Here is a 15,285-nt window from a genome sequence, read left to right as displayed (position 1 = left end):
AAAGCATAGCAGTCTCCCCATAGGCCAGTTTATCAGAAAACAGTGCAGAATACTTGATTTGCACTGTGAAATTTATTTGCTTTAATACAGATATATGTTGGTCATCCTGCTTATTTCTAGAATCAGATTACAAATTACTGTACTGGTAATTTGTTGGAGTTCTATTCACACTGAAAAGTGATGTAAAAATCCTACTGAAAAATTATGAAATGCCAGCATACAAATGAGGCATACAGAAGAGCTGCTTAATAAACAATGGTATTTGATGTATCTATTTTAAAAGGCAGATTTAGAACATGCTGTGCAAAACCAAAGTTTGCTTTATCTGCAGTTAAATTATGTTGATGTCTTTACATGTTGACTTGGTACAATATAAAAGAAGCCACATGTATAAAAGTCTTGTGGCTAAGCTTGTACGTGCCTGTGTTAACCCCTTGCTATGTACATTTACAAAAAGAATATGCAACCCACTCACTGTTGTTGAACCAGAACCTTTGTCCACATCAATTTTTAAACCCTAGTCTGGTCCCTTTTAGCTGACATGGTTACCTAGGCTTTTAGGCTGACCTTTGCTCTGGGCTCCTATAGAAGTTCACAAGCAAAGTTAGGGGTCACTTCTTTAAAAAGATGATGGGAGTTGTAGTTCAGCAGGCTACTGTACATTGCTGCTGAATGGCCAACCAAAGGATATAAACAATGATTTACCTAAAATATGTATCCTCTTAACACATACTGCAGATGAGTAGACCACAAGCCACTGAATTTTTTTTTTCTTGTTTATATTTTCCCGATAGACACAGCTACTTCATCCAGCACTCAAGTATTTGCAACCCATACTGTGTAGCTGACATGAATGTTATTTCCATAAGAGGTGATTCATGAAGACTTGGGGGTACCTTAATGTCTCCAAGAGAAGCATCTTACATATAAACAATAAACATATCATAAATTCATACAGAAGCCTATTATCAGTATTTCCAGAACATATAACAATCACCCCTTCTCCAGTGTTTGCAGCTTATGAATGTGTATGGAGAAAAATCAGTGGCACATTCCTCTCATCGTCTGTGAAATGAGTTGTGCATGCACAAGGAGAAGCCTTTGACGTCACAGTGCCATACAGAAGAGAGAGGGCTGAAAACTCCTGTGAGCTGACACAGCTTACGCCCATTGGTTTGCTGTTGGCTGCCACTGGCAACTGGATGCAGTACCCTCCCCAGCCACACACAAGCTACACGAATAGCTGCTTCTGTGTGCAGCACAGACACACTGCAGCCAACTCCAAGCTAAAACTCCATCGCTACATAAAACCAGCAGACACTGGGGAAAACACAAAAGTTTTTTTTAACCCCTCCATGGTTTGGTTCTGGAGCTGCTGGTAGGTTTTTCACTTATATTTTTTTAATGATCACTTTCCTCTTCTTGTGCCGCTCACCACTGAATCTCATTGACACCCCTGGATGCTGTTGCTGGACTGTGCAGCACAGGGCTTCATGTACAGCAAACAGAAGCAATCAGACATCCCCAGTCATCAGTCGGAGGTTACAGAGCTGCCACTATGGTTAAATGTCTTGTTTAATGGTTGAGGTATGTAGCAGTTATTTTACTTCCATTCATTTCTGAGCTCATGTATGAGCTGAAAGGCGCAGTGCAGGCTGTTATTAATGTTAAATATATATAAATATATATATATAAATATATATATATATATATATATATATATATATATATATATATATAGTTATATAAATATGTATTCGTGCTAATTATAAATTGCTGTTTTTGTAATGCTGGGTATTTGTGATGCTTTCTTTGGATTTTATTATTCATATTTGCCTTTTTTTGTATACTTTGTAATGTTTCCAACTGGAGCACAAATAGCCAGGAGAGTGTTTGACATTCACCCATACACAGTGATGCCAATTTGTGCTGGTCCTACATGCTGTGCATGTTAAGCAATAAGCTGCTGGCATGGTGAGAGTGACATGATAGTCTGATGACTTGCCCTAGGATTTCTTTATGTCCTGATGTACCCTGGCCAGCTCATGTCTGTGTCTGTGTCTGTGGATAGAACTTCAATGCAGAGATCTCCAATCTGCCTCTTTCAAGTTCAACTACTACTCTTTGTGGTTTTGAAAACTTATTTTAAGCTCATAGTATGGGCCAGTAGTGCCATTTTATGGCCATTGTGCTCTGTTTGACCCCAGGCCAAAAGTTGCAAGTTGACCCCTGGTTGGAAAATGACATCTCAAATCATCATGCTCTATGGGGGATGCTGGGAATTGTAGGTCTACAACAGTTGGTTGGATGGTTGGACATTGGGCATTACTGTATCTATAAATACAAGATATGCATTTTCTGCTGATATTGTGTACTTTCTAAGCATATGACTAAGAAAAGAGGAAAAAAAGAACTCTCTCCCCCACCTTCACATTTTATCTCACCACTATATTGCTACATTTTTAGGATGCTTGGCTTGGCCTTGGTTTAGAGGTCTGACATAAAGTGCTTTCTTTCCCCCTTCCTTGTAAATACTATTGAATAACCCTGGCCAGCCTGCAAAAGCAACTACAGCTTTTCAAATCAAACCAGGAGGAAAAAATAATGAAGCCTTTGTGACCTAAAACAGAGAAATCCACAGCAATCATTCTCTTGCAATGATTTCTGGGAGACTGCTGCAGCCTTAGAGCATACAAGGGAATACATTAATGACAAGCACAACAGGTAACAGCAGTTTTCTGCCGAGCCATGTATATTCTGAGACTATTTCAGGAGGCATCATTTCACAGCAATAATGGTGATTATATTCCTTTTAAACCCATTTGTGTGATGAAAAAGCAGCTGGCTAAAATGTTTTGTATGTTCCCACGTTGCAAATAGTGTATGAATCATACTATTGGTTACTGCCAGGGATGGGCGAATTTGACCCGTTTCGCCAAAAATTCGCCGCCGGCGAAATGTCGCAGACGCCCATTAAAGTCTATGGGCGTCAAAAAAATTTGTTGCGCGTCTTTTTTTTGACGCACGTCTCCATACAAGTCTATGGGCGTCATTTTTTCGGCGAAACGAGACGAAAAAATTCGCCCATCCCTAGTTACTGCAGCATTTATTTCAAAATTTTAAGAAGCAGATATGCATTAAAAATAGGGGGTGGTCTCAGAGATGCTAGATGTATGAAGTATATTATAAAGAAATAGTGAAACAAGCACACAAAATATTTTGTGCTAGAGGGCTTATTCATAACGTAGTTTATTGTAACAGAACAAAATATTTCTGCCTTATCAATAATTAGAATAAAGATGTAGGCAGTATTTTTTCAGCTGTATAGAAGAAGCAAATGTCTCATGTCCCTGGTTGATTATGTGCATTCCTAGAGAATGCAAAGTTATAAGGAAATGGCTTTTGCAGTCCTCTGTAACTCATGTATAATAAGTCTTTTTTTATATAGTGATGAGATTTATTTATATAGTGAAGCTTCTGCTCTGAGGTTCTTATTACATTCAAACAAGACACTTAAGGGTCAACATCTGGTAGACCCACCCCTTGTGGTACTATCAAACATTACGGGGCCGATTCATCAAGGGTCGAATATCGAGGGTTAATTAACCCTCGATATTCGACTAGGAACTAAAATCCTTCGACTTCGAATATCGAAGTCGAAGGATTTAGTGCAAATGCTACGATCGTACGATTAAATCGAATGATTCGAAGGATTTAAATCCAACGATCGAAGGAATATCCTTCGATCAAAAAAACTTAGGCAAGCCTATGGGGACCTTCCCCATGGGCTAACATTGACTTCGGTAGCTTTTAGCTGCCGAAGTAGGGGGTCGAAGTTTTTTTTAAAGAGGCAGCACTTCGACTATCGAATGGTCGAATAGTCGAACGATTTTTAGTTTGAATCCTTCGATTCGAAGTCGTAGTCGTAGTCGAAGGTCGAAGTAGCCCATTCGATGGTCGAAGTAGCCCAAAAAATACTTCGAAATTCAACGTTTTTTTACTTCGAATCCTTCACTCGAATTTACTGAATCGGCCCCTACATGTCTTCTGCCGAAAAAAATGATTTTCGGCAAGATATCAGTAAGGCAGGTCTATCAGTGGGCCCAATACATAGGCCGATAAGCTACAACTCGTTTTGGAGCTGGCCGGATCAATAGTTAAAGTGATACTGACATTAAAAAACTACTTTTTAACATATGAATGTACAAGTTTCTAAACCTGACTGTTTTGCCAACCGGACTGTTCCATCTCAGCCTGTCAGTTAAATTTTCTAATGCTAACAGACTCCTGCTGCAGAAATATGGCAGCCCCCTCATAAAGGAACATGGGGCATCAGACAGGTAATGTAAAAGCACTGTGCAAATACTTTATGGCAAAGCTATAAGTAGCTTTCAAAGGCAATATAATGATATATGTAAAAAAGAGTTTCGTTTCTGTTTGCAGTATCTCTTTACGGCTATAGTCACAACACAGGCCCGCTTTGATGTCTGCACTACTTTGGCCTGTGTGCACACATGGAGTGGATTTGGATGTAGAAACGCCCAAGTATGATTTTTGGAGTGAAATCCACTCCGTGTTTCAGCACACAGGCCAGTGCAGTATTTGTCCAACCTGTTGATAGTACATTAGACTTGGCAGTTTTTTCCTTAGGAGGTGTACCTCTGGTTGTTTGGAGGCAACTTTGTAGATGCAGAGAGAACAGACTCCTTGCAAACAGTGGACATGAGAAAATCAATCTTAAAGGGGACCTGTCACCCTAAGAAATAATTCCAAATTCTTTTTAACCATATTAGTTGAGCACAATAGACTTACACTATATTTATTATTTGAGTTTTGTTTCCTTCATTCTTCAAATTACACAATCACAGCAAACAGGCAGCAGCCATTTTGTGGACACCGTTATTAAGATAAATTGTGTATCACCCGACAATCTTGTGTATTTTCGAGAACAGGGAACCTAATGTCCACATGCAGTGCCCTACATGAATATAGAGTGTGAGGAGGGAAGGGGCAATGTGAGAAGGGCAGTAACATGTAGGAAATGCTGAATGTAAAGTGAAAGTAACTGACTGCTCCACCTCTATGCCTCAGGCATGGAGATGGGGACAATAATATTTTTTTTTACATCTTTTTTATTGCTTTTAACAAACCTATTATTGCTTTTTGCAATACAAAAAAAAATTCAAAAGAAATAAAAACATAGTAACAAGTTAACACTTTGTGGGAATTCCTACTGTTTTTGCCTGACAACTTTGTAGAAGTTACAGTCCATAGTGCAGTTGCTTCAACCAGGTGTAGTCTTTAAGGGGCATGTTGCATATTGGCTAAGTTAGTGGTATGGTGAGCCCAGCCAGGGTTGCCATATAAGTTCAAATTTGCCTGGGTCCCCTTTGTATGTACACCAGCTAGGCTATCGTAAGGTGTTCCAGTATTACATTTTTCCACACATTAGTATTTGGTGAGTCCCCCGCAAGCCGCTTCAGAGCAATACATTTTCGTACAAGGAACAGTGTGACAGCTCAGATATTTAAACACGTTTATAACAGGAATGGATGATTTAATGGAAAAAAAAAATTGTGTTTCATGTTTAATTTGCAAAGGACTTTCATTATGCAGCTTTTTATGTGTAGGTGACAAGTCCACTTTAAGACCCCAGCACTTCAGGGCAGAGGAGTTGAACACTGAACCAGTGTGCTGCCCCCTTGCTCAGCAGTGGCAAGATTGTGGTGTATATATATATATATATATATATATATATATATATATATATATATATATATATATATATATATATATATATATATATATATATATATATATATATATATATATATATATATATATATATATATATATATATATATATATATATATACAGTATATAATATGTCATTGCCAAGATTCTGCAAATAGCAAAAATAGCAAAGAAGTTAAGGGCTGATCCTATATTAGGGAAAATGCAGAGGATGTGCTATGTGCTGTGAATGGACAATTGCTATTCTGCAGTGCCTGCCAAGTAAACAGGGATTTTGTGTGTTGCAAATGTATGTATGTGGCTATTTCATTTGCTTTGCTATATCTACTGGGCTGTCCATTCAAGCAAATAATAAACTCTTTAATATCAGCCTTTACATGACTTTACCAGGTATTCAGATTGAACTTAATTATAGACATAACAGTTAACCAAATATTACTTCAGTGTGAATTATAACAACATAAAACATTTATATTTACTAGTCCTTTCTAGTTGCAGAAATCGGGTTTTCTTCCATGGATAGCAAATACAAAAACATATAAGCATATATATGTATATATGCCATGCCTTTCTTAAGTGCATACGTAATTCAATGTTCAGAAATATATGTATCCCACTAGGTATTTTTGGAAAACAAATAAAACACACTATGAAGACAATACAAATTGTTATTATGCTTTTTCATACAATTGTTAAAAACTGTGCAACCCTGATCATATGCACCTATGCACCAGAGGTAATTCTTACATTCTCCATTAGGTGCTGGAATTGTATAATTTTTTAAAGTGTGTTTCACCTAGGGTGCTATTACTTCTTATGCTGGTGAGGTTGCAAGGTGATTGGATAAGATTGGAGGAAGATTTGTGGCAAATGTTAAATCTGCCACAGGTATCCATCAATTAATTTTCCTTTCTTCTATCCTTTTGTAAATCTAGTTATTATTTTTTTTTTATATCTAGTGTATTTATATCTGCACTGTCCACACATCCAGCTTTATAGTTACTCACACAAAATACCTAAACTAATGTCACACATGACTTTTTTCGCAGCATTTTTTTTAAAAAAATCAGTTCATGGCATAAATATGTCAGGCAGCTTTGGACTGGCCCAGCAGGACATTGGGGGAAAAAAGCCAGACCCACTCCCCTCCTAAAGCTAAAGGTATGGGAGCCCCTGAGGTGGCAGTCTCTGTGGGCCCCGGACACCTCAGTTTGATGCTGATGTCAGGACGCTAAAGTTATGTATTTTTAATTTGCCATACTGCTATCACTGACCTAAGCTAGTGTGTGTTTAAATATTACATACATGTCCTCCTGCCTTTTTTTGGTGGGGGTATTGATAAACTTTGCTACCCAAATTTGCTGACGTCTTTCTGCCATTGCATGAAAGTGCACTGGGGTGTATATTACTGGTTTCCGGCCCAGCAAAAATTATGGGCTTTACACTCCATTTCATTGCATGTAGGACATATTTTGGGCATTTTTTTCTCTGGTGTATATTATACTAAAAGAGGAAAAACATCACACGTCATGTTAACCTTAGAGTATAGATTTGTTAGGCAGAATGTAACTAACAGTGGCTTAACTAAAAAAATGGCAGACCCTGTTAACGAAGGTTGTCTGGGGGAACAAGAGTCCCGCAAAGTGGGTTGCAGGTAAATCATGATGCATGCAAAACTGAATTGTATTTCTACCTAGTAGCATTATGCATTTTATGCCCTATATGGTACTTATAGTATCTATGCTTTTACTGTAAGCATAGATACTATGCTTTTTAATGTAAGCAGAACATAAACAGGGCGCTAGCATCCATCTAGTGCCCTGAGCACTCGGTGCACCCCATTGAATAGAATGGTGCTCAAAGCAGTCACACATATTCTGATGAATTGACGTAAGTATTCTGATAATTGTGTCAGGTTGTTAAAATCACTGATATATGGTGACACAAAGCAGTGTTGCCTGTTTCGTAGCCTTGTCTTTGAGAGTTTTTAGAATGTGTCAGTTTCAGATTACATGCAGACACAGATCTTTGTTTATAGAATAAGAAAGGGCTGTCCAGGGTCGAATTGATTCATCAAAAACAAATTTATTGCCTCCAGCTTCCTTTGCCATAAGGAGTTTTATAACCTGTCCTTAATTCTGTACTGTCTGGCCTTAGCATAATTAAACAGCACTGCAGGGTTGGATGGTCTTCTTTACTAATGGGTCATTAGTGATTGTGTTGTGTCCCATTGAGTTTTTAATGGGTCCCAAATTTTTCATAAAGGTATATATCAAGTTAACTTTAAAGGTTTTGCGCATGTGCTAGGAACATTCAGTTGCAGCAATGCTACTGGCTGATAATTGATTTTAATAATTGACATTATAGTAGCAGGCTATGCCTGCTTATTAAATCCTAACCATGTTGCCACTGACACAACTGTATTTGTTTCCTTGATTCCGAACGTAATGGCATGTTAAAAGTTTTGCTGGTAGGAGTTCAGCTTCTAGTTCCTCTGCCAACATCAATAATTTTGTTAAGCTGCAACAAGAGATCTCTGTACAAGAAGAGTCCATCCTTAGAACAGGAAACCATTTACTAAATGCTTTCTCTTACCACATACAAGAATGAAAGCAAAAGACAGATCTGGGTTTTTAGCATCAAACTTCTGCTCCAGGAATGGAAAACACAAAATCAAAAGTGTATATTCCACCATTCAGAAAATTTGAAATATTAAGTTTTATTTTAATTTTCATATGCTTTGAAAAATAACAGGATGCTAAGATTCCTGTTGTGCTTCTGACTTCTATCATTCAAGGGATTATATATATATATATATATATATATATATATATATATATATATATATATATATATATATATATATATATATATATATATATATATATATATATATATATATATAATATTTTTCTAAGCTCCCTGAAAGTGTTTATTTTGTTTAAACAGCATTTATCTTCTTTCAGGAAGAGTGTGTTTTTGTACAAGAAAGTCGATTTGAAACCAAAGACTTTAGATGTTATGAAATGCTGTAGCAAACTCTTGTTTGCCATTTGTTATGATGTTAAGCAGTTCAGCAACAAGATAGGCTAGTGTATATGGCAACAACCTTTACTATGATTTCATGCAAAATAAATACAGGTATTTTATGCTTTATGACTGTAAATATTCAAAACTGCACAAACTGTGTTGCATCTACTTCAACATCCATAATATTTTTGGATGTGTTTTCCTATGGATTCATGTGGTATGAATGCTGGGACGAATTGTTCTGATACAAGTCAAGGTTATCTAGTGCCTACAACCTTGATGTAAGTTGAAAGCTTTCTGAATATCTTTGTTTTACAAATAAAGCATTTAGAAAGCTGCTGACTTAAGCAACCTTGGCATACTTTGGTGAAGCAACAAATGTGGCAAAGGAGGAGAAGACAAAATACAAAGTATGGTGGCAATATTGTCTAGACTAGTAATTTTCAATTACATTCATTAAATTAAAAATTAAATGATGGCATCATACATATATGGCGACCATGGGAAAGCTGGGGGTGCATAAAAGTGCCTTGGTGGGCTTTGAGTTGGATAGTCTAGTTCTGGAGGTTAAGTGATCTGTGTCTAATCATAAACTAATCATGTTGCTACGTATGTGTGTCCAACATGCATTAGATCTAATATAAATTGTGCCTATAGATTTTACCTAATGACAGAAGAATGGTTTGAGCTTGGATAATGAAAAATGCTATTCCATAAGAAGGTAAGTGCAGAGATGAGGTTGATAAAAGGAATGTTATAGGGAAGAACTTCCAAGAATTGGCAATTTGAAAATTGTTGTCTCTGGAGAGGAGATACTTGTACAGTGATATGTTTTTACTTTACAAATATGTTAGAGGCTATTACAGAAAATGAGGATGGCTACACTTTTAAGTTGAAGGAGAAGTATTTTTTTATCTAAGCCAAATTTGATGGTTCTTTACCCGAAATGTCCTGCTTACCAAAGAATAAGTATAAAATTTTGCTCTTGAAGCAGGGTCAGCAAAAATTGTGGAGGCTTTTCTTTAGATCATTTACTTTTGGTTAAAGAGCTGATGAACAGTCTTGTTTACATTTTAAACTAAAATAACTATGGCAATGTAATTAGAAATGGTATTCTTATTATGATTCCCCAGTTATTTCTTTGTTGTTGTCTTTGAAGGAAACTTTTAGTTATGTCTTTCCTTTCTGCCTTTCGTTTTTTATCTTTACCTTCTCCTAATATGTTTGCAAATTGATGCAGCATGCATATGGAAATTAAAAAAGTAGAAAAATATAGTAGTCCTTAAATACATGCATGCATACTTTAACTACATACAATATTTAGATATTTACTAGATGTTCAGTCAGTCTTTTTCTTTCTTTACATTCTTCCTCATAGAACTTCCATAGTGCTGATACTTTATTTGCTTCAGTGCCACACAGACAAAGCATTCATGGTTACACCAGACATAACAAGTGTGTTTGAAAATACCAAGGTAAGCTTCACCTCATGCCTAGAAAACCTGATATAGATAGGACAATAAAGCATTTATTGTTTTACTGTTTACTTTTTAGCCGGATTATAATTTATGGGGTTGCTGTAATAGTTTTGGTTATTTTGCCATACATTGCTTCAATGTTAAAAATTAAAACTCCTTTTATTAATTGGAAAGTGATATAAACATATTACCAATAATACTACTAAAGTTTTCTTAATTTTTAAAAAGGTGAGAACCACTTACCATGGCAGCACCAAGTGACTGTAAATATACAGTTAAAGGAGAAGGAAAGCTACAGAGGCATTTTATTGGCAATAGATTAGCTGCAATAGTGCAAGCTAGAATGCTATATTTATTCTGTAGAATGTTTTACCATACCTGAGTAAATAGCTCTAGAAACTCTCTGTTTGTTTAGGATAGGAGCTGCAGTATTAACATGGTGTGACATCACTTCCTGCCGGAGTCTCTCCCTGCTCTGGGCTCAGATTGCAGCAGAGAAGGGGGGGGAGGGAAGAGGAGCAAACTGAGCATGCTCTTGCCCAGGGCAATGAGGTTTAAGCTGAAGGCAGGAAGTCTGATACAGAAGCCCATGTGTACACAATAGAATGAAAGAAATGCAGTGTTTCTTTTGACAGGGGACTCAGAGCAGCACTACTTTGGGGGTTTACTGGTATATTTAGATGGACCTTTCTGATAAGGCTTACTTAGTTTTAACCTTTCCTTCTCCTTTAAAGGTAAGATCTGTGAAATATTTATAGTATAGATCAGTGCTGTCCAAGTTCTGTGGTACCGAGGGCCAAAATTTTACTGGCCTATGTGGAGGAGGGCCGATAATGGAAGTCAGTGTTGACCACTCCCCCTTTTAAACCACACCCATTGTAAACCACACCCATATTACCACAATAACTTTTAAGATCATATCCACATTAACGGTGGTAGCACACCAAAAAGCCAAATGGTTGGTGCTCACTGCAGGGAAATCCCTCATCACTCATATGTGAAGAGAGCAACGGTGCTCTCAATGAATGTACAAACTTAAACAGTAGAAAGCGGCAGAGACAAAACCCAGAACCAGGCCAAAGAGTCGATGCTGGCAGCAGACAAGCGAAGTCGAGGGACAGGCAGAAGGCAGGAGTAAGAACTGGGGGAATCCAAGAGCAGGGCAAAGAGAGACACAGGGTTACAGGAACAAGGCAGGAACTGGAACAGAACTAGTAATCAGGAATCACAGCAACAGCTTAATGACCAAGCCCCGAACACGGTCAGGGGCAGGCTTATAAAGGGTCAGGATTGGATAATGAAATACAGATGGGGAAAAAAAGATGGGTGGAGAAATGAAGCAGAAGGCAGGAGTATTAACAGGTACAACAAGAATAACAAGCAAGCCAACACTAAGGATCTCCAGTGGCACAACAGTTAAATAGAGTAGATTGCAAACCCAGTAGGTTCTGACACCTAGGGAAAATATATCTCCCTTCAAACTGTTCTCTATTTACCAGTTCACATGTCCCCCCCCGCGCTTCATCCCATAGGGCTGAGCACAATGAGCTACCTGGCAATGAACCTTTCAGAGGGCATCTGCGTGCCCTTTGCAGTGCTCCAGATCTATGTTCCACTGTAAATTTAAAGTTTTGTAGGGCCAGAAACCATCTGGTGACTCTAGCATTCTTTTCTTTATTTTTGGACATCCACCTAAGGGGAGCATGGCCTGTGATCATCTAAATTTGCGGCCCAGCAGGGAGTTCTTAAGGGCCTCTAATGCTCACTTAATGGCAAGGCACTCCCTTTCTACAATCTCAGCTTCACCATTTATCATTTGGAATAGGAGCACCCCAAACCTACATCTGAGGCTTCAGTTTGTACAATGAACTCTTTTTGAATATCTCGTGTTAACACCAGTTTTTTTAGCCTTGGATGACCATTAATCATCTTTCCTTCAATAAGATCTGTAAGAGGAGCTGTAATGGAAGCAAAGTTAGCCACAGATCTACTTTCCCCAGGAAGGCTATGGTTTGTTTCTTTGTGATGGGTTGGGGCTACTTTTGTATTGCTTCTACTTTATTTATTAGAGGACCACACCTTGTCCAATTACATAGCCTAAGTACTTGGCTTCTTCCATCCTATTGATCACTTTTTAGGGCTGAACTCCACGGCGTGCCAAGGAGCAATCCAGCACCATGCAATGACACGCATGCAATGTGCCCGATGTCCAGAAGATAAAGGAAGTGAATGAGAAATCTCAGGTAAAAAACACATATATCCGACTGTCGGATGAAAACGCTGCACGCTGCATCTTCATCTGACAGTCGGCTATATGTACTTTTACCAGCGATTTCACATTCATTTTCTTTATCTTCTGGACATCTGACAAGTCACATACGTGTCATTGCATAGCGACGGATTGCTCCCTGGCGAACCATGGATTCAGCCCTTTGTCCTTTTGGTTAGTGAGATTTTACAATCAGGCCTGAAGATAACCACATCATCTAAATAAGCTGAGGCACAGTAATTATGTGGTTTAAGACCACGGTCCATTAACCTTTGAAAAGCAGCTGGGGCCCGTGTATACCAAAAGGCATTACCTTGTATTGGAAAAGACCCTCAGCAGTAGAAAAGGCTGTCTTTTCCTTAGCCACTTCAGTTAGAGGTACTTGCCAGTACCGTATTGTGAGATCAAGAGTAGTGAGGTAGACGTAAGGTAGGTAGGATCCAAATTATGGAAAGATCCATTATCTGGAAAACCCCAGGTCCTGAGCATTCCTGATAACACGTCCCATACCTATTCTCTAGTCATGTTTAGGGATCAAAACAATTGGGCTCAATCAATCACTGTGGGACTCTTCAATTACTCCTAGAGCCAACGTTTTTCTTACCTCATCACAGACTGCCTGTTTCCGTGCCTCAGGATTTTGAACCTTTACTATTACCTGAGGGCCAGTTTCATGGAGGCCTAATTGAACATTAGAGTAGTCCTCCCAGGAAGATCAGAGAGGACCACGCTATTTCTCATAAAGAAGTATTTTACTTCTTGTTTTTGTGAGACTTAAAGGGTTTTGGATATTTGACTTCCAGTATCAGAATGGCTCACAGGCCCCAGGTTCTGATACAAGGACCTCCTGAGGCCTCCAAGGCTTACGTAAATTCACATGATTTGCACCTGTTTCCTCTTATCAGGCTGCTGAACCTTATAGTTTACTTCACCAACTTTTTCAAAAAATTCATAGAGCACCTGCCATTTGACTAGGAACTTACTTTCAACTGAGGGGATAAGTACCAAGACTTTATCACCAGAATTAAAGGTCCTTAATGTTGCAGATCTATTGTGAATCCTGCCTTGGGCTGCCTGGGTGGTTGGCATGTGTTCCTTTAAGTTAGGTAACACAGCTGCAATCTGCTCCTGCATTTGAGCAATGTGTTCTACCACAGTTTAAAAGGGGATAGCCTTCTGTTTCCAAGTTTCTTTAGCTACATCTAGCAGACACCCGGGGTGTCTACATACATTAACTCAAATGGAGAGAACCCAGTTGAGGCTTGTGGCTCCTCCCTTATTGAAAACAAAAATGGCAGTAAGCAGTCCCAATTGTCACCCTCTTTATGTACTACCTTTTTTAACATGGCTTTCCAGGTTTTATTAAACCTTTCCACCAAGCCATCAGTTTAAGTTTGGTAAACGGAGGTAAGTAAAAATACCTAAAAGGTGACACAACTCTTTGGTTAATTTGGACATAAATGAACCTGTAGGGATCAATAGGGTTAATGTGTCCTATGGTCCCAAAAGTAATAAATGTTGGGAAATCCCCTGCCTGGCCAGCTACAGGTTGGACCTAGATTGAAGGGAGGGAGCTCTTGTCCCTGTGCAGTGTGTTCTGGCAGCTACTGGAGGTGGCTGCTGCACAACTGATTCATATAGCTAGAGCCATGCGTTCAGGCTCAGGAGTTAGTTTCAGAAACAGCTGCAAAGATTTAGGGCTTAAAGGAATGCAATAGCCCTGAAGGGCTTGGGGTAGGGTACCCCAAAGCCTAGTAAGCTCAATCATGCAGGTTTAGAACTTCGAGCCCAGTAAGGAGGACTTTTTGTGTCCTCGCAATATGGAGAGTGCTGGGAGAGGAGTAAAGGGGGGGGGGGGTTGTGCTGACACTGCGGATAGTGTTGGGAGCTGTACCCTGAAGATTTTAAAGCAAGCTTTGTGTGTTTGGCTGAAGGATTTCATCTCTGTGGATGTCTGTTCCATGCTCTGTGTGAGCCTGCACATCTGTGTGAGTCCCCAGGTGAGTTGTGCCTGAGGGAGGGTAGTGAAAGGATCCAGTCAGAGCATTAGCATATCGTCAATAAAGCGAATCCATTTCACTATTTTGTCATATATCAGAGATATGAGGCTACTTCTTGCCCTTTCACTATTGTTTTCTCCCAGAATCCTAAAAAGAGGTTCACATATGAGGGGGTGCATGATTTTCCTATTGCAGTCCCCTGGGTCTGTAAGTAGAATTTCCCGTTAAATATGAAATAGTTATGTTAGAGAATGAATCTCATGAGTTTTACCAAAAAATAGATAACATCATCGGATTCTTTTGTGTTTTTCTTTAAAAAGTATTGGAGGGCCTCTAGGTGGATTCACTATATCGACGATATTCTAATGCTCTGGCGGGGCACCAAGCATGAAGCCCTAGAATTTGTGAATAAGCTGAACAAAAATTAACTTATCATAAAACTCACGGTTAATATTTCTGATTCTGCAATATCCTTTTTGGATTTAATAATCATTCATGATAAGACAGGTAAATTAACCACAAAAAATTATAGAAAAGAAACTGCAACCAATTCACTTCTAAACTATTCAAGTTATCATCCTCATGCAGTAAAAAAGTCACTTCCTATAGGTGAATTCCTGAGATTGAGACATAACTGTTTCTCTCTGGAACTCTTTAAAGAGCAATCTAAAGAATTTAAATTAAGATTAAAACAAAGAGGATACTCAGGCAAGTTAGTCAAAAAGGCCTATCATAGAGCTTTACTTACTGAAT

General features: G+C 38.5%; 1 protein-coding gene across 1 annotated transcript in view; it reads left to right on the top strand.

The window, feature by feature from the left end:
- Positions 1 to 1,264: 1,264 nt before the first annotated feature.
- pde7b.S (phosphodiesterase 7B S homeolog) overlaps positions 1,265 to 15,285 on the top strand; it is a 262,195-nt gene continuing 248,174 nt past the window's right edge. Inside the window, exon 1 of the mRNA XM_041564617.1 lies at positions 1,265 to 1,587. Coding sequence (XP_041420551.1) covers positions 1,567 to 1,587 — 21 coding nt within the window. The 5' untranslated portion in view covers positions 1,265 to 1,566. The remainder of the gene's footprint in view (positions 1,588 to 15,285) is intronic.

Source organism: Xenopus laevis, chromosome 5S (genome assembly GCF_017654675.1).
Source record: "Xenopus laevis strain J_2021 chromosome 5S, Xenopus_laevis_v10.1, whole genome shotgun sequence".
NCBI lineage: Eukaryota > Metazoa > Chordata > Amphibia > Anura > Pipidae > Xenopus > Xenopus laevis.
This window is presented reverse-complemented; position numbering and strand designations above follow the sequence as displayed.